The following is a 20,160-nucleotide window of genomic DNA, read 5'->3' as shown; positions in this document are numbered from 1 at the left end:
GCTGTATAGGCTCAGCATGCTTGACCTCTGAAAAATTGTGAATTTCAGCAAACCAATGGGATTAAAAATGAAAGTAAACTCTTAATCTCTTCCTAATGAATATCAAAGATAATCTGGCACCTGGGTTATTTGTTATTCCTAAATACAGTAATTGACAGTCTCAGCCCTGCGGCTGAAGTGGAATTACCCCTGTTTGTAATTATGTGTACTGCATTTCAGCCCAGTGTTGGGGCAGAGTCCTGGGGAATTGCCCTCTCTGGAGGTTTGGGCAGCACAGAACAACTTGAGCAGAGAGTGAACAGCCCTCACCCTGGAAATCAGGACAAGTTTTCCTTCTCTTTTTTGGTGGAGATGGTGGTGAGCAGCCTGAGGGTCTGCAACTTGCCTTATTTATTGCTTTTCCTCAAACTGGCACTGTCTTTCCTTTATAAGCTAAGCCTGTCCTAGCTCACACATGGCTGAAATAATTTGTGTTCATGTGTTTGCCTTTTTTTTCCTCAGGGTATTTGAACATACAGTCATGGCCTGAGAATATGACAGACTTCAGGGTGTTTTCTAACTTGGTTACCATCGGTGGGAGAGCTCTCTATAGGTAAGGTACTTTACTGCTCTGTTGGTGGAATAATTTTTATTAGTGTTCTGTGGTTGTTCACTAGCAGAGAATGCAGCATCCTTTGGGAAGGACATAGTAAATATTTTTTTCCTCCATTACCAAGGTGTTCATTATATCAGTATCTTTGCTAATTAGTTGTTTATAATGGATAATACCTTCTCAACATAATTATTTTAAAAAACTAGTCTTGGTTCATGGCTGTAGCTATTTTATCATTGACTGGAACTTAACATTTATGGTTTAAAATACCTTGTGAAGAAACATAGTTTAAAAGGAATGAATAATAGAACTAAGACTCATTATTAGGAGTTTATATGGTTGTGATAAGGCATGCAGGCTCATGTGCCCAAACAACAAAGTGGTTTTAAGAACAGGTAAAAGGTGGAAGAACACTGAAATCACTGAGGCACCTTGCAGGTGATGTGTTTGTGAGCCCTGTAGTGCCGTTTTTGCCAGACATGTTTCATATTTCTGTGTGGAAACTCGGATGGAGAAATTGGTTTGATGAGAAGAAAGCACGGTGAGAAATGCTGGGGGAAGCACAGGGAGGTACCTGAGCAATTATACAGCACTCCCTGGATTCCCACTTTGGAGATGGAGTAAATCAGGCACGGGATTCTGCTGGCATCTTAAACAGCAGCCTGAGCAGAATGTGAAAGCAGTGAAACCTTGAGGTTGAATTACAGCCCTAAACTCTGTTCCAAGGCAGCATTTTTTATTTGGAACAGCTGGAAAACAATTATCATCATTAAAATACAATAACTTAAAGGATGCCCAGAAACTGATATTGTCTTCACTAATCTTCAGACATAAAATATGTGCAGTCATTTTCGTGTTGTGCAGACAATCATTTACTGTTCCTTTGATGAAGAAAGGTGATAACCACATCTTACAACCAAAGAAAAATGAAATGTAGAAAGTGGGCTGGGAAAAAAATCCATGAAAATAACAATTTCTTCCTGTAATACTTAAAATAACATTCATTTGATGCCTGACAGAAGATGTTTTAATACATTCTCCTTAGCATATAAACTACCATAGTATTAATAATATCATTATTATAATAAAGTATCATAGTATTAATGCTGTTGAAAGAAAAATCTGAATTTTATTCAGTTTTCCTGACAGCACATTATCTTAAAAAAAACTGTTAATGGATGAAATGAAACTGGTTGAGGAGTTCTGCTGACTTACTTGGCCTAGTGCTATGAGCATCACAGCTTCTGGTATCTCACTACTGACAGAACTCATCATTTCCTAGCCAGTAGTACTGGATTTTGACTCACAAAATATTTGTGTTATCACAAAATGAAAGTTTTCTGATCAATTTTCAGTTTTTCTAGAAAGATCATCTTGACACTTGGAACTAATTCCAGTTGGCAACTCCCTGGCAGATATAATAAGTTGTTCCTTCTGAAGCTAATTGCTATTCTCTCTCACTTTTGTCCTCATCCCAGTGGCCTTTCCTTGCTCATCCTAAAGCAACAAGGCATCACCTCCCTGCAGTTCCAGTCCTTGAAGCAGATCAGTGCTGGCAACATCTACATCACAGACAACAGCAATTTGTGCTACTACCACACTGTCAACTGGAGCAGCCTGTTCAGCACCCCCAGCCAAAAGACAGTGATCCACAGGAACAAAAGGGCAGAGAACTGCAGTAAGTACCTGCTGCGCACTGCCACCAGCTCACCTGGGGGCTCACTTACAGCATCCAGGGATTTGGTCCAGTCTGAGCAGGAAAATGAATTTTTTAAAAATTTTTCTTGGACAAAGGAAAGGGAGCAGAGAGAGAGCTGCTGCAATGATGGGAATTTTCCAGCTTCACAAATATGAAATCCAAAGGCTGTCAGTGGAGTGTTCATGACTTTACAGCCCTTTCCTTATGGAGTGGGATTAGCATCTTCTGCTTCCCCCACCCTAAGTGGCCCTATCTTAATCCAGAATGGTGCTTTTGGGACTGTTTTAGGTCACCAAGTTCTCCCTTTTCATATTTGACTTATCCGATAAAAAATACTACTTCAAGAAAGCTTACATGCCAGTACCTAGGCTGAGCTCATAGTACTGAAAAACCAAATAAAGCTCTGTAGCAGATAAAATAACTTGTTTATATAGAAATCAGACAGCAAATTGCATCAATACAGACATGTTGTAGCAGCAATGCAGTTCATTTTAAGCATCTGTTAGACTGCTTGCAGGAGAGGAGATTCATTAAATTGCTGTATGTTTAAGTGATATTGCTGATTTTTGTACTCTGACCAGCCAAAAATGTTTGCTTTGGGTTTTTTCGAGCCATGGTCCTATTTTTGAGTTGCAATTTAGTAGTTTCTTTCTGTTGGTTTGAGGACTTTTTTGTTTGCTATTTTTGAGGGATTTTATTTCTTTTTTTTTCCTCGTCCCTCCCTTTGAAGTGCTGTTCTGCTCTGTCTTGAGACAGTGAATGGCTGTGCTTATCAGTGTAGTGCAAGTGTACGTTCAGTGTTAGTGAAATACAGCTGGAGCTTTCTCTCTGCTGCTCAGTGACTTTTCTAATCTCTCCTACCATGGAAAAGCCATAAGAAGTACAAAGTCTTGTTTGGTTGATCTCCACATGGTTTTGGTTGTGTGGCATTTTGGTTATTATTATTATTATTATTAATTTTATTAGGCTATTTCTTTACATGCAAGTTAAAAAAGTGAAGTTTAAGAAAATGCTGTTACTGTGCCTAAACATGTAGGATTTTTCTTCTGCCCCTACATAGAAAGCCAGCTACAAAAATGGAGTATTTATTGGAAAATAGAGGTGCTGCCAAGAAGAAGGTCACATCTGCCCAGGGATGGAGCAGTGCTTTTTGCTTTCCCCTGCAGTGTAACAGGATCATGTGGTGAGGAACCACCTAGTTCTGCACTAGTGCTCTAGTAACAACTGTGTCTTGTATGGCAGGAAGAAAGAATTAGCCCTTCTGAGATCTCCCATATGGAATTTCTGGGCTGACAGAACAGAAAAAGGAAGAAGCTCAAGGTTTTGTTGACCACGAAAGAGTCACTAAGGTTATATTCCCAGATCTGAGTAGGTCCCATCTTTCCAGGAGATACATGATCTTGTGAACCTTCTGGAGAGCACAGGTTTCCTCCCTGCCAGATGAAAAACTGCTTACTGTGGGAGAAAAATCATGCTCTGATGTTTTCTTACACCAGATTGACTCTAGCTGTCTGATTATCATGCAGTATTTAATGAAAGAACAATCAACTACCTTCATTCCCAGACATACAAAAGGAAATGAAGCAGTTATAAGGTGGAGCCCAGGCCTCATGTCTCACATAGTAATGATTCCTATTTGCTTCAAGCTTTCTGTAACTTCTCTCCTCTGTAACATGTTAGGAGACAGTGGGAAATCACTCAGGTGAATCTTGTAAGGTGCTTTTTCCCTTCATGGAGTAGTTTCCCATTTGTTTTTGAGAGCTTTGGGACACAGCTGAACACAGCAGTTTGCAGCATCATCTTGCATTAGTTGTCAGGGTTCCTTTGTCAAATACCTCTTTGCCCTTTCCTGGGATCACTCAGTTTGAATCCCTTTGAAGCTGCCACAGCTACTGAAACATGAGATTCCATAGCAAATGGAAACTGGGATGTGCTGTCACATCATCTCTCACATGGAATGTCTTGTCACTACATTTGCACACAAAGAGAAAATGTAAACTTCATTTCACCTCTAGCTTGGTGAGGATTTGTTATAATAGACACTTATCATTTTTTCCAGGAAGAAAAATACTCCTAAAGAAGTTTTAGGAGATTTAACACTGTGGGAATCTTAAAGAGGAAAACAAATCTCATTCATTTATTTTTTTAAGCAGTCACAATATAAACTCCAGTACTAAGGGGCTGGTTTTAAAAATGGACTCTGACCTGTGTTCATTAAATGGACAGTGTATAATGAACATAAGCCAGGGGTTAAGTGGCTCCAACTGGGAGGCAGCACAGAAGCAGTGGCTTTTTCTCTCCAGCTGGGAGGCAGTGCAATCCCAACAGGAGCAGTGGATTCTTCTCTCCAGTTGGAGGCCAATGCAATCCCAACAGGAGCAGTGGTTCCCTCTCTCCAGTTGGGAGGCAGTGCAATCCCAACAGCAGCAGTGGTCTCCTCTCTTGGCACATCTGTGTGAGTGGATTGATTAATGTTTTGTGCCCTTTTGAGAGCCAGCATTAGCTGAGAAGAGCTTTGCTGCTGCTTCAGCTCTGCCTGTTGGCCAGCACCTCTCTGGGGTTTAATGGGTTTCTGCTCTCACTAAACTCTGCAGGATCACTTGGGGCAAGGCAGCCCTGGCCCATGGAGATAGATGCAATTCTCCAACACCCTCTGGAGCATCTGAGAGGATTGAGCCTTCCATTAGTGAATGTGCAGGTGACCCTGAGCTAGAGGGTGTGTCCATCTGCTGGAGGGCAGGAGGGCTCTGCAGGGAGACCTGGAATGGTTGGAGGGATGGGCAGAGTCCAATGGGATGAAATTTAATAAGTCCAAGTGCCCAGTCCTGCATTTTGGCCACAATAACCCCTGCACTGCTGTAGGCTGGGGATGGTGTGGCTGGACAGTGCCAGGCAGAAAGGGACCTGGGACACTGATGGACAGCAGCTGGACATGAGCCAGCAGTGTGCCCTGGTGGCCAAAAGCCAATGGCTCCTGGCCTGGGTCAGGAATGGTGTGGCCAGCAGGAGCAGGGAGCTCATCCTTCCCCTGTGCTGGGCACTGGTGAGGGCACACCTCGAGTGCTGTGCCAGCTCTGGCCCCTCAGTTTGGGAAGGACATTGAGATGCCCAGAGGAGGCAGCGAGGCTGGAGAGGGGCTGGGAACACAAACCCTGTGAGGAACCCCTGAGGGAGCTGGTGGAGCTCAGCCGGAGAAAAGGAGACTCAGAGGTGACCTTATCACTCTACAACTCCTGAAAGGTGGCTGTGCTCAGGTGGGGTTGGGCTCTTTCTCCAGGCAGCACTGACAGAACCAGAGGACACAGCCTCAAACTGTGCCAAGGGAAATAGAGGTTGGCTATTAGGAAAAAGTTTTCTACAGAAAGAGTGATAAACTTCTGGAATGGCTCCCCAGGGAGATGATGGAGTCACCATCCCTGGATGTGTTTAAAACAAGCCTGGATGTGGCACTGGGTGCCAGGTTTGAGTTGAGGTGTTTGGGCTGGGTTGGACTTGATGATCTTGGAGGTCTCTTCCAACCCAGTGTTTCTGTGAATCTGTCATTTCCAGGATAGACAGGCTGGAGTTCAGGAGGGTTTTCCCTGCACCTTCCAGCCCCTGACAGTGTGGGATGTGAGGGTGAGCCTCCAGGGTTTCCATTTCTGCCTTTCCCTTATTTTGCCTGTCCTGGACACTGCTCCTGCAGATGTTTGGGCACATGCCCACACCTCTTGAGTGCCAAATGAACCTCACCAGAACAGGGAAGGAGATGTGTAAGTAAATATTTAGAGGATCAGAATCCATGCTGTGCAGCAGATATTCTGTTTGCTTGCATGGTAACCGGCAGGGTGTGACTTGTTAATAAAAATATCCACCAAAGTTTGTTTTGTTTTGTTTTGTTTTTTTTTTAATGCGGCTTTCATTCAAGAAACTAGTCTAAAAAATGTTAGTTATTCCAGACATTCACTGGTATTTATTATTACTTCTTTTTGTATTTTGAGCCACTATTAGCTTGGAATTTTTTTCCTTTCTACTCAGTTATAGTTAATGGCTTAAAGCAAATTATAGCAAACTTTTTTCTATCAATGTGTAGCTTTTCTGAAAACTCATGTAAGAGCTACCAAGATCTTCTAGCCACCAATGTATTTAAGTGGCTTTTATGACCTGTCACATTTTGTTATCTTTTCCATGCTGTTTAATGCTGTGTGTTCAGCTGACTCTACATCACTGAGGAAATACTCAGAAGTTGCAGGGGGAGGAAAATTTTGTGGAAAAGTTCAGTCTGTGTTAATGCTTTATCTTTGAGATAATACTGTCAAGACAGAGTTTGGGAAAACTCTGAGATTGATAGATATATGTATATAACATTTTTTTTTTAATGAAGATAAAGACAACAGACTTCAGCAAGTGGAAAATGCTACATTTTCCAGCATGCAAAATATACTTTATATTACTCATATCCTCAATTACTTCATTTTGCTATTTACACCACTTCTTAACAACATTAAAATAGTTCCCAGTATTTCACTGCCTCCAAGATGCGACTTTATTTTTTTTTAGTAGATTAAAAGTCTAAACAGATTTCTGGTTTTTGTGGAATACTGAAAATACAGGAGCAATATATGTGTGTGTGTCTGTTTTTAATTAAAAAAAAAAAAGAAATCCATAACCCCCCAGGATATCAGGATATTTTAGTGCTTTGTGTTGTCTTTCTAAGATGGTGCCAGGCAGTGCCAGAAAGGAGGTGTACATGGAAGGGATGTGACCTCTCCCTTCTCCACTTCCCTGCTCACTTTCGGGGATAGAAATGTCCAAGCTCATGCACACAGGGAATGGAACCAACCACCAAGGAAAGGGTAGGTAGGTTTTACCTTTGCTCCATGCTGAAGTGAAAAAAAACCTGCCTTTTTTGGGTTTTTTTTTGTTTTTTTGGAACAGTCAGATGTGAGTCATGTGAAATATGAGTGCACACAAAATAAATGCAGGAAAAAAATGTTCTTTTATCCAAAGTTACTTGAACAATTCTCTCAGCTTTAGTGGCACCTGCAGTGTAAGGTGAAACCCTTCTGGGCAAAGGTTGTTAGAGATGTGATTATTATGAATTGTATCAATCTAGCCACCAATTAACAACTTGACTAAATGATTACATTAATTATCGGGCATGATGTAAAGCTAATTGAAGTCTGCAGGAGTTTTTCTATCCAGTTTATGTAGCTTTGGATCAGGCTCAGAAGCATATAACCAAATAAAAATAATATTTATTTTTTTAGGTGGTAAATTTCTTGTGTTCTATTTAAGTTGGGGAAACACATTGAACATATTGTTTCTAACCTGTGTGGCCCCAGTAATAAAGAATGAGCCTTTCTCCTAAAACTCCTGACAAAATCCAGTTCCTGCCAAGAACATTACTGTTTTTTCTTTACATACAAGGCCATGGGAGGTGCTGGAGCTGCAGAACATGCTCAGCCCATGGAATTGCCAAATAATGTCTCAAAAATTGAAATGTTCCTTTAGCCATCCCCACAATTAAAGAAGAGAAAGGCGAGAGAAATGAGTTTTTATAAGTTGTCAAAACAACCACTCCCTCCTTGCCAAGATTCTTTTATGAAACCATTTCAGGAGGAAATCATAATTTTTTTGTTTCTGTTGCCTTTTTCATAAGACTATGGGCACTGTGTTGGCTACATTTCAATGGGGTAATAATGATTTTCTTTACTGAAAACTCTCTTTTTATTTGTATACAGTTACTCACTGTATTTTTGGAGCTATCTTGTAATAATATCTCTTGTTGTTCTGACAGATATTTTATTGAAATACTGATAAATTCTGATCCCAGAGTAGTTTGAAGGGTGGAAAGAGTGAAAAGAAAGGAAATCTTTAGTAGTAATTTCAGGTTACAAAGAAGGTGAGAAAGCAAACAGGGAACTGCCTTTCTGTCATGAATATGGAAAAACAAAATCAGAAGAGCCAGCAATATTCTTAAAATTAAAAATGAGAAATAAATGGATCTCCAAACCAGGTTCAGTTTTTCTTTGTTGCATGACAAAGATTTAAAATGAGTAATTGATTAGAAAATAAAAACTATATAAAAAGTTTGTCAAATTGTGACTAGGATAGTTTCTGGGTTTGTGTTTTTTGTTGGTTTGTGGGTTTTTTTGTTTTGGGGTTTTTTTTGTTTGTTTTTGGTTTGGTTTTTTGGGGCTTTTTTGCAGGTTCAGGCAGTGGCAGCATAGTGGAACTACTGACATCTGATAGTTATTCTAAAAATGTTTCTCTGCTTAAAAGGAAGTCAGGGCAGTAATGAGAAGCTGAATTTTGTGTCTGTTCTGGTCTGGCTCATTTGACTACAGCAGCAGAGCTCAGGGAAGGAGGACAAAGCATCTCTCTGAAATGGCCCCCTGAGTCCCTCTTGCTGTGCTGGAATCTGTGATAATTAATAACTTTAAAGCACACTGAGCACCTGGAATGACTCTGAAATGAAATAACTTTGTATTTGGCTGTACCTGGTTTGAGCTTTGAGGCAAAAGAAAAACCAAAAAGATACTTCTGAATGCCTTTTGGACATCAGCATTAAAAATCATATGTGGTATAGAAAGGAAAAAAAAACTAAATCCCAACCTTGATAAAACGTGTTCAGGCTTCTCATGCCTGAGGTTATTTGTGGTGTATTGAGTAAGGAAGTATTGGAGAGGGAGGTAGAACTCAAGCAGCACATCTCCTTTTCATTTATTATTCCTCTTAAGTTGTTCCTGATGGCTTAAAAAGCAAGTGTCAGTATTGTTGCCATCTCTGATATTTCAGGTCCTTGGTGGGTTTAATTTCCTCAGTCCAGTGTGTAATCCATTCGTGTAAATCACTGCATTGTGCAAAAATAAATTCAAATAATTTCTGTCCTTTCACATGCCAGGGTTAGGTTGAAAGTGCATGCAGATCTCCTTCAGATGCTCAAGAAAATGTGTTTCCTTTTGCTCTTTGATCATTTTCTCCATCTGTCACATCATCTAGATATTTACCCAGAGAATGATTTACATACAATAGAAATACAGACTTACACTGATTGAAACAAACTTTCCCCTCTAACCCTTAGTTCATTGTATATTTTCGTGTGGGCTTTAGGGTTTTAATACAAAGGCTTTTTGGCTCTTCAGGTGCTTTTGCAGTAAATAATTTTAAAATCACAATTAATGGTGTATTTCTTCACTTATTTTCCTGTGATCCATAAGTTTTATTTCAGGGAGTCCTCAATTCATAGGTAGTATTTTATATTTTAGCTTAATAGAACTTTAGTGGATTCAGACAGTTGATTTTTTGAATCCTTTAAATTTTTGGCATTTACCGTGTCATGTGTCAGGGAATTTCACAGGTTGATCTTAACTTTCCATGAAGAAAAATCTCAGATTTTAACCCAATTGGATTCCTGTCTCTTTGAATGCCCATGAGGGACTGGGAAGAAGCAGTGAACAATTGTTTCATGCTTACTCACCTCCTCCTTGCCATGCAGGATTTTAGAAGCTTAATCGTGTCCTTTCTCCCCCACCTCTCTGGTTATTCCTGGTTCAGCAGCTCTTCTCTGGTTTTGATCACCCTTGCAGCACTTTCTTAAATCTTTTTCCTGCTCAGTTTTTCCTGAAAGGAGCACACCAGGAGTGTGTACAACACTCCAGCTGAGTGCTCTGTGTATTTGTGTTGTGGCACAATTGTGATTTGAGGCCTTTTTTTCTGTCCTGTGATTTGTGGAAAAAACTTTTTATAAAAAACCTGTAGAAGTTAGAATTAGGCATATATTTTTATTTAGTGCTGGGTGCATTCAGGGATAGTTCTTTAAAGAATGTGTGTGCCCTCTGGGGGTCTAGTTTATTTTTTTTGTCTCTTAATTTGTTGTATATGTATTAAGTTTCACAATAGGTTTATATATATTTATATTATTTATATCATTTATATAATTTTACATAAAATACAATATATATTCATATTATATTTTATATAAATAGAAACATAAAGAATAAATATATAATTATATATGTTATTAAAATAAATATATTAAATATTTTAATCTATAATAAATATAGCTATGTCAGGGAAGGTTTAGGTTGGATATTAGGAAAAAAAATTTCACTGAAAGAATAATAAAATACTGGAATTGTCTTCCCAGGGAGGTGTTGGAATCACCATCTCTGGATGTGTTTAAAAAAGACTGGACTTGGCACTCAGTGCTATAGTTTAGTTGTGGTGTTAGGGCATAGGTTGGACTTGATGATCTTAGAGGTCTCTTCCAACCTCATTATTCTGTGATTCTATAAATATATTCTATATGTATATATTTTATATAAACATAATATTTATTTAATTTCTATTATTTTATATTTATTTGCTAATTTCACATTACAATTTATTCTTTTCTTGTACAGAGAGAGCTCTTTAGTTGTCTGTTTCTTGTAGTTTCAGTTTTGGTTTGCTTTCTGTTTCAAGGTCTAAGGGACTCTTATCTTCTTCCTGTTTGAAAGTTTACATTCTTTTTATTTTGCTCGAGATAATTTTGTAAGTTACAGGTTTTTCACGATCGCAGTAAGTTAGACTAAACAAGTTAAACAATTGGAAACAGCAGACTTCACTTAAATCTGAAATGGATTTCTAACCTAAGTGAACCCTAAACTTCATGTCTCACCTGCTCCTGGGAAATGGGGACACCCCGGGTACTGTGACATTTGCATTCTTGGAGAGAGAGACAGAATTCTGTTTCTCAGGAGAAGCACAGAGAGAAGAAGAGAAAACAATCTTTATCTCTGCTCCTTTGCTTTCCCCATGTGGAAATTGTTTACCTGAGGAATGTGGTATGGAGATTGTTTACCTGCAGTGATTGCTGGGTTGGGTTCTGGTGAAGGGTGTTTGGGGTCAGTGACCAATGGATCCAGCTGTGGCTCGGGCTCTCAGCAGAGAATCACAAGTTTGAGTTAGATAGGTAGGTACAGTATAGTTTAATAAAGCAGATCCTCCAGCCTTCTGATCTGGAGCAGACCTCATCATTCCTTCCCTGAGCCGAGGCCACCGCATTTGGCTCCAAGTTGCATTTCCCAGTGCTGCTGGCATGTTCTCCCTGCTCTCGGGGAGCTGAGTGCACTCCTGACAGCTCCCCTGTCTCTGCAGCTGCTGATGGCATGGTGTGCAACGAGCTGTGCTCCAGTGACGGCTGCTGGGGGCCAGGGCCAGACCAGTGCCTGTCCTGCAAGCGCTTCCTCCGGGGCAGGACCTGCATCGACTCCTGCAACCTCTACGACGGGTAAGACTCTCCCCTTAGGCCTCTCCCCAAAGCTGCTCATTAGCATTCTTGAGGGGTAAGATTTAAGGATTTCTTAATCTGAACTTGTGTGGAACACTTTCTCTGGGAACTCAAAATGTCCCTCAGACATTTTTGGAGGTTCCAGGCCTTGGTCAGAAGCATTTTAGACCCCGGCAGGCAGCTGGAAACAGCTGTGATTTTGAGTTTGAGGCCGTGGAATGAGTTACCAACTTTGAAGGTGGAACAAGCAGTCACAAAGGGTTAGATAGTATAGTAAAAGTAATTACAAAATAGAGGGAAAATTTTTTTAGTATTGTACAGGGGAGTTTTAGCACATGTAGAGGTGGGGTTTTCCTTTGTACATGGGGGTCGGAAGTTCTAAGATGGAGGAAAGTGGGCTGACCCTGTTCTTCCTCCTTCTTCTTCCTTGCCTCCATGTTCTTGGTGATGTTGGCACTCACAGATTGGTTTAGAGTAGAAAAGCACTTGGTAATATAGGTAGTAGGTATTGGGGAATTATTGTAAACATGTAATACGTAATATATCTTATAAAAGCTAGCAGCAGCCCTGGGCGGGGAGAGAGAAGAAGAAGACAGCAGACAGAGAGGATGTCAGGGTGTGTGTGTGCCTCTGTCTGGGCTGCTAACCATACAGCAGCAGCTTGAGAAGAAAATCTTTTAGATAACTCACAATAAACTGCCTTGAGACCCAACAGCAAGAGCCTGCGCAGTTTTTCATTGGAAGCACGGGTTGGAGGAGAGACTTTACCACCATACGAGACCCCAAACCAAACCCGGGGTTCTCACAACTTTCCCTGGTTTTCTGCTGACCAAAGTTTTCATGCAGCATCATCACCTTGCACCTTTTGCATTGCTGGTAATGTGGAGAATTTGATTTAGGTGAAAAGTTACAGGAAAACCCTCATCATTTTCCCCTGCTTGATACCTTTATTGAGAACCATACAATTAAATTCTTTCAGATGAGTTGGATTCAGGCATCTGATAAAGAAACTCTCTAAATAAGGACCCCAAAGGAGAAAAACTCACTCCCTTTTTCATAATGCACCGTGTAATTAATTGTACACAGAAATACAAATTTAGAAACCCAACAGGAGTTCTTGCCCCTTTTCCTGTTGCTGTTTATACTGGAGGAATACCTCCACAACACAAGGTGGTTGAATCTGCCTTCTGACAGAAAGATAAAGCTGAACTGAACCAAATGAACTCTCACAAATGCATGAAAATATTCTCGTCTTTCCAGCTGGAAAAGGCTTGCAGAAATTACTTTTTCAGAGCAGAGTTTTATGTGCTTAAAAGCTCCTCTTCTCCCCCTTCGCCCCCCCAGTAAGGAGAGTTGCAGACCCCAGCTGTGTTGTCAGGGCATTGGAATAAGTTGGTTCTGTCATTTCTGTCCTAAATATGTGAAAATATTTATAACCTGGGATAAGGAAGAACTTTTTTTGTTTGTGGGAGAGCTCTGCATGTTGATGTTGTAGGGCAGTAACAAGGTGGGGGTCAAGCTGTATTTGACATCTCTTTTAGTCCTCAGCAGGAAAAATCCACTCCCAGAGCCAGGGAAGGGTGAGCTCCCCTGCAGCACTCAAGTGAGGTTTTCTTCAGCTCCATCCTGATGTCCTCAGCAATCCTAATGGTTGTAGAGGAATGGAGGGTGAGCAGGCACCACCTGAGCTCAGGATCTTCACCTTTTACCTGAATAAAGGTTCTGAAGCCCTCTAACATGAGTGTGCAGCACATCTGCAGCTGGTTAATGCAGCAAGATGAGATCCCCCTTCAAAGCTTGGCTTGGTCCACTCTAAACCTACTACAAAGATGCAGTCTGTCTTTAGTGGGAGAGAAACAATTTGCTCAGATGTGAATTCTTCTTAGCCTAGAAGAAGGTGGGATGGATTGTGCTGGGAGAGTGCTGGAGGTTTGTGGTGGGGGATAACTGGCAGCTGAAATGTTTGAAGGAAGAAATTCAACCAGCCATCACTACCTTTTTACCCCTTTAAAAATGGTTTTAAAAAAAAAAAAGTCGCTTGAGTGGTAGTTTCTTGTGGATCCATGAAATAAATGAGCTAAAGGATTTGTTTGGACATTTTATAGATTGAGACCTCAGTCCAGCATTATTGCTGGAAACATTATGAGCCTTTTGGAGCATGGGCTTTAAAAACATGTGTTCATAGAGCCCTACCTGCAGCAAGGGCAACTCTGTCATCAGTGCTCACATGTGGCCAGTGGCTTCCTGAATCTGAGCCATGATCCTGTAGGTGAAAATCAAGAAGCCAGCAGTTTTGTCCTGTTAATGAAGTCTATTTCTGAATGAGAGGAAGGCCTGAGGGCTATCATATAACTATAAATAAATAGCTATCATATAACTGTAAATATATGTAATATATAAATAGCTATAAATAAGTATATAGTTTTATGTTGGTGAGGAAGGTGTTTCTGCTTCACCTGGCTGTGGATGAGGTGGTGGCCTCAGTGGCCCTGAGATCACTTCCAGCCAGGTGAGCTCCGTTTTGTCCTGGAGTCAGATTTCTCCTAACCTGCCTGGGAAATATTTCCTCAGGGAATTCCGAGAGTTTGCCAATGGCTCGGTGTGTGTGGAGTGTGATCCCCAGTGTGAGAAGATGGAGGAAAACATGATCACCTGCTACGGGCCGGTAAGGACAGAGCCTGCTGTGTTTGTAGGGCTTTGCTTTGGTTTGCTTTGTTGTGGTTCAGGGTAACTTGCAAAAAATGTGCTGAAGGACAGGGTTTTCCTGCTTACAGACTGGAAAGCAGCTACTGCAAATTGGTGAAACAAAACCAGAAAAACAGAAAACGCACATATTCTGTATGTAGGGAAGGAATTCTGCTCGTGCTAAGTTGATGCTGGGATCTGCCTTGGATCTGCCTCCTTAAGAAAGTGATTTTGAAAGATCTCCTTTTCTTTTCAAGTTGTCTTAATGCTTTAGTGGTACAGAGGCACACAAGTTTTACAGACAGCATGCAGTTGGGATTTGAGTGCCCCCTTTTATCCCTATTTTCATTCTTATTACACCCCCCACCCCCCCCAACCCCCCGCCAAAAAAAATAAAAGTCTGGGAATTTGTCTCAGTCCCTCAGTTTGAACAATATGCTGGGAGGTTTTTTGTATTTAGATAGCCTTTAGGTTCTTTTGATAGATAACGTTTTTCATGCATCCTAAATGATGGTTAACTCTTTCTCACCTTTATAATGGCCACTAACTTTTCTTTCAAAGATCATGGCTCATTTTGAAGGTAGTTGTCTCTTTCTTCTAGTTTCCTGTGTATTGCCAAGATTAAAAGTCACAAATATGCTGGAATTGAGGAGTTGTATTTTAAACTCTTTGTAATTGATAAAATATAACCTTTAATTTATTTCCTTATTTCTGTGACTTACTTACTGAATGAAAAAAAGAAAGACATCATAATTTTTTCTTACAATACTGTGTTTTTCTGCAATACAGCCATAAGGCAAGAAGCTAATGTTTCAAGTGTTCAGCCTGTCGGGGAAATTTGGATTTGTAGCAGGCCTTATGGACATAAAATCCTAGGCCAATGCTCAGCCTGGACACCAGATTTAGTTATACACTGGCTTATCATCACAGCTTTAAAGTTTTACTTTTACATTGTCCAGGAGTCTTGGTTTGTTGTTCTTAACAATGTGGTCTTGGTACGTATTATGAAGAAGGAGGACTTTGTAGACATTTATCTTGTAGAATGCAGGACCTTGTAGTCCTCCTTTCTTGCTGTGACCAGATGCCATTTGGAGAATGCTTGTGGAAAGTAGTTTTGGGGTGCAGAGGTAGGAGACCCCACGGAAGGCTTTGCAAAGGTGGCTCAGTGCTGAGTAGTGCAGCAGAAAGTTTCTCAGCATTAAAGTGGGCGCTGACTTCACTGCACTAAGCACACCAATAATATTAAGAAGCTCATCAAGAAGCTGGTATTTAGTCTTGCACTCTACAGAAGAAGCTAGTGGCCAAAAGCAGCAGGATTTATCTGTCTGCAGCTCCCTGACAGAGGCTGGAACCATGCAGGGGATTCAGTGATCCTTGGGAGGAGAAGCTGCTGCAGGTGCTGCTGAGTGTGTGCTGGTGCAAAGGACAGAGTAACTTCAATGCACTGCATTTCTTTCCTCCGTGCTCTCCAGGGACCTGACCACTGCACAAAGTGTTTCCATTTTAAGGATGGTCCAAATTGTGTGGAAAAATGTCCTGATGGCTTGCAGGGGGCCAACAGCTTCATTTTCAAGTACGCCGACGAGGATCGGGAGTGCCATCCGTGTCATCCCAACTGCACCCAAGGGTGAGTGCCAGCTCTGCAGGGAGCCATCCAATCCACGTGCTGCTCCCAGCACAGGGTGCTTTATAGCTAGTTTGGCTTAGTAAACCACTTGTCCCATTCCTGAAAAGAGAGTGTGCAGTAGGAATTTAACCTTTGATTTTCAGGTCTCTCATGACGTTCAGGTTTAGTCATGAACGCCCAGCAGTTTCTCACAAAAAAACCCTTTTGAAGACCACAGAGAAGAACTTTCCACAGCAATGCTCTCAGCTTTCCTTCTACACTGGTTTGTAGCAAATGCTGCTCTTTCACTTAATTTCAGGCCTGTAAAATGACTTTTTTTTTAGTATTGCTACTTGGTATTGGTGAACTAAGCCTGCAGCACTACTGTGAGACAGAAGTGTTACTGCTCTCCTTTTCCTACAGGTACTGATGCACAGGGTTTGAAACCAGATTTTGTACAGGAGCCTGAGACTGAGCATCAGTTTCTGAAGTACCATTGAAGTGCCTATAATAATTTGCTACACTTGGAATTTGTTACACTTGGAATAATACAGCCCACGGATCAGAGCCAGAATTAAGAACCTGTACAACACAACAGCAATAGTCACATGCACACCTCTAGTTTTGCACAGGCCACATAAGTTATTCCTGCCTTTTCCATGGGGCAATTCAGAGTGTCCAACATACAAAGAGAGGAAGAGGCAGCAATGGGAAAAGGAGAAATCACCAGCCAGTGAAATAATCTTCAACAAGAGGCTCTTATTGTTTAGCAGCTAAAATTAAACCAGTAAATTATTCAATGTAATCTTGATGTCAACAGCTGTTGCCATTCAAAATGAGACCTTTTGCTGGTTTTGCAAATCTAATTACAATAGAGCCATTAGGGAAATGAGAGGGAGATCACAGAGACACAGCCAGGATCTGTTACCCATTTGTCTCCCCACAGACCATTTAAATCAGTTATGCAATAAGAAAAATGCTGCTACTGTGGAAGAAGAGGGTAAGAAGAAATGATATTTGAAGACAAGCTCACTCCAGGAGCTCTGGTCCTGGCTTTCATAGATGGAGAAGGTGCCAGTGCTGATCTAATCTGACAAAACCACAGATGTATGATGGATTTACTGTCTGCCCAGCACAGGAAGTGCCTTGCAGCTCTCCTGGCCTCCAGAGGGAAGCACTTCTCCCTATTCCCTCCTCTTTCCTGACTGTTCTAACTGTTCCAGTTGTTTCTAGTGTTTGTGGCCCAGCTGTGCTTCTCCTAGACCAGGAAGAGAGCAGAAGGTTTTCCATGCCATTCCACTTCTCCATAGGCATTCGTATTTTGCGAGTGGTTGCTTAATTTTATTTGCCTGGATTGAGAAGGGAGGTTTTTATGTCTTGTGCTGAAAATGTGACATTCTAGTTCATGCACAAATAGGAAGGGCATTAGGCAGTTCTAGCTGACCTTGGCAGTCCTCACTGGCAGCTGTTGCTGACACAGGGTTCCCTTATGCCAAGTGCTGTTGTCCTTTTAATCCTTGGACTTTGTTGTCCCTCCTTTCTGTTTTCTCCTTCTGATGAGGTGAAAGAATGTTCCACAGTGTGCCCATCCCCAGAGAAAATACAAGTAAAAGGGCCAAAGTGTCTCCCCCAGTTACATACACAAAGGCCATGATGCTCCCATCTCCCAGATGAGGAACCATCCCTCTTCCATGACACTAATTTCCCTGTGGAAATCTTTATCTTCTTTATTAAAGAGTTGATGTGTCTATTCTTAGGTATTTTATTCTTTTATTATTATTTACCTTAAAACAATGCTCTCTTCCCCCCAAGTCTGGGTAAGCATGGCTTACTGTTCTTTTTTAGTGCTCCTAGAGACTTGGTGGCATGTGATTATGTTAATGAAGCTATTACTGACTGCCCAAGATGTCTGGGGTTTGCACATTGTCCATCTTCTTGCCAACATTGTCAGGGGCTCAATATGCCCATAGAGAGAAGGGAAGTCAGTTACTCTCTCCTTTCCTCCTTCAAGGCTGAATTCTCTGATTTCATACCCTTCCCTTAGAAAGTAGTATTTAAATTCCCCTTTGTCATGATTCTTCACTGAAATAGGTTGTGGAGAGAGCACAGCTTGCTGTTTGGCTCATGGCTGAAAGGTAGAGAGAAAACTTAATTCTGCTTCATCCCTCACATCTGCTCTCCTGGCTGCCAGATCACGTGCTGGAATTACAGCAGTGCCCTCTCAGTACAGCTGGGATACCCATCCAAATGGGCTGAGCTGCTGCAGAGCAGTGTTTCCCACTGTGGTATGGTCTCATTCCTGCAGTGCTGCTCTCTATCAGCCAGGCTCCTTGATAAAATAGGTTATTAGTGACATTTACAGTCATCCCCACCAATTGTCACCAAGGCAGCATCTGTCTCACCTCTGTTTCCTGTGTTTTGCCACAAATTGTATCTTGGCATTTGCAGAGGACTGCTTTAGTGATGTTTGCTAGCACCATTCTCCTCCCTTATTCAAGTGTAATGACTGTTTCTCCTAACAGGTGGGTGATTATCCAGCCCTGTTAATGATCTTGCTTTGACCAGAAGAACTCTCAGACAGGGAATTCCTTGGGTGCAGCAACAGTGCTCCTGCCCTTGTATCCCTGTGATAAGCATCAGCTACTTGCAGCCAGTTTGGAGCAGATCTGAGGCACGTGGGACAGCTATCTCACTTAATTCAAGAGAGTTGGAAAGCTCTTCTTGCAGAGCCAGCCAAAACTGAACACTTCCACAGGAATAAAATGCTAATTACACAGCAGCAAGTGACAGCCTGCTTCCTTGCTGGGCAGGACACAAATGGGAGGTCTCACTGGACACTTCCCCTCACCATACAAACACGTTTTGTCACACAGCTTTTTGAAGAGAGGGCACTGCTCCTCACCAAAATTCTCTTTTCCTTCTAAGCCATGACCAGAGAAGTCAGGGGAGCTCCAGCAACACCGTGTGGCCCTGAAGGGATTTGAGGGCAGAATCACTGTGCTGCCTCTAAAGCTTAGGTGTATTTTTAGGAAGAAAGTTTGAATTCCAAATGAAAGAATATTGCAAACACACTCTGCTCCAGTTCAACTTTGTTCTTCTCACGTGAGTTAGTTCCTCTCACCTGTTAGCTCAGTAGTCCTTGGGTAGAGTTCTCTGACCTTATCCATGACAACAGCTGGTGACCTCCACAAAAAAAGGTTTTCTCCTGCCCAGAGATAATGCACTTACACCATTGTAAAATCAGTTTTGTTTGTTTCCAGTGACTGAGATTTTTGAGAATTCATCTGGCATGGAATGGCTTTGCTGCCTCATATCTGTGCAGTTAAAACCCCACCTTTCAATCTCATAGAAAGCTGATAAACTGCAATATTTCTGGATTGTTTCTGGGGAAAAAAAAAAAACAAAAAAACCCAGTTGTTACTGCAATTTTCACAACCCCAAATTTCCTTTCAGGGGATGATTATCCATTAAGGTAGGATGAGCTCCAAGTGTAATTTTCTGGATAAGCTGTATTGAACTTTTGTAAGGTACTACTGAATATACTGATTATATAATTAATGAATTGGCATGTATCAACTAACCACTTCATTTTACAGAGGCAACTTGGAAAAGAAAATACCATCCAGGCTCCAAGCAGCAGGAACACTGGGTGTGAACAGCGTGATGTATGATTGTGTCAGGCTTAGATGGGTCAAAAAGCCTGAAATGAGGGGAGTTCCCTTCTGGGGAAAAATACCTGATGACCTGTGGTACAAAATACCCTGTTAATAAGTATTGCCATGGCTCACACAGTGTTGTGCTTCACTGCATGTAATCAGGACAGCCACTCAGGGAACTGCTTAACTAGGAGTAAGTAATGGAATTGCACCTGGACAGAGTTTTCTCTTTGGGGAAGCCAAGTCCACTGAAGATGACACTTGAAATAAAAATCAAGGATACTTCAACTTGCACTGGGTGAGGTCCAACAGTCCCAGTTTGGATTCAGTCCTGTTCTCCAAATGAATGTGTGAAGTGACTCCAAGACACAGTCTGCCAGTTCTCTAAACCAGTGGCAGGAGCTCTCAGATGTCTAAGTTGAAGGTGCCCTTCTTTTTATTTACAGCAAGAGTCTGAGCTCAGCTTTTCTAGGCATGGTAGGAAATGGACAATTAGAGCAATTCTTCAGCCTCCTTCATTGCTGAGCTTGTTTTCTCCAAATTGCTGAGAATGCCATGAAAGGAGGAAACATTTGATGTGTTTGAGATGGATTAGAATTCAGACAGTCCTGAATTCTGAAGTGCTGATGCTCAGGACAGCTGAAATTCCAAGAGTTCTCTCTATTA

The 20,160-nt window shown here is 41.4% G+C and overlaps 1 protein-coding gene across 9 annotated transcripts in view; it reads left to right on the top strand.

The window, feature by feature from the left end:
* The window catches only part of ERBB4 (erb-b2 receptor tyrosine kinase 4), a 595,041-nt gene that overhangs the window by 432,916 nt on the left and 141,965 nt on the right, over positions 1-20,160 (top strand). For all 9 annotated transcript variants that reach the window (XM_085584640.1, XM_085584638.1, XM_085584639.1 and 6 more), the window contains exons 11-15: positions 502-592; positions 2,071-2,270; positions 11,415-11,547; positions 14,119-14,212; positions 15,705-15,859. In XM_085584640.1, coding sequence (XP_085440766.1) covers positions 502-592; positions 2,071-2,270; positions 11,415-11,547; positions 14,119-14,212; positions 15,705-15,859 — 673 coding nt within the window. The remainder of the gene's footprint in view (positions 1-501; positions 593-2,070; positions 2,271-11,414; positions 11,548-14,118; positions 14,213-15,704; positions 15,860-20,160) is intronic.

Source organism: Lonchura striata, chromosome 7 (assembly GCF_050655825.1).
Source record: "Lonchura striata isolate lonStrDom1 chromosome 7, ASM5065582v1, whole genome shotgun sequence".
Taxonomy (NCBI): domain Eukaryota; kingdom Metazoa; phylum Chordata; class Aves; order Passeriformes; family Estrildidae; genus Lonchura; species Lonchura striata.
Note: the sequence above shows the minus strand (reverse complement) of the source record. Positions and strands in the feature narration are given on the sequence as shown.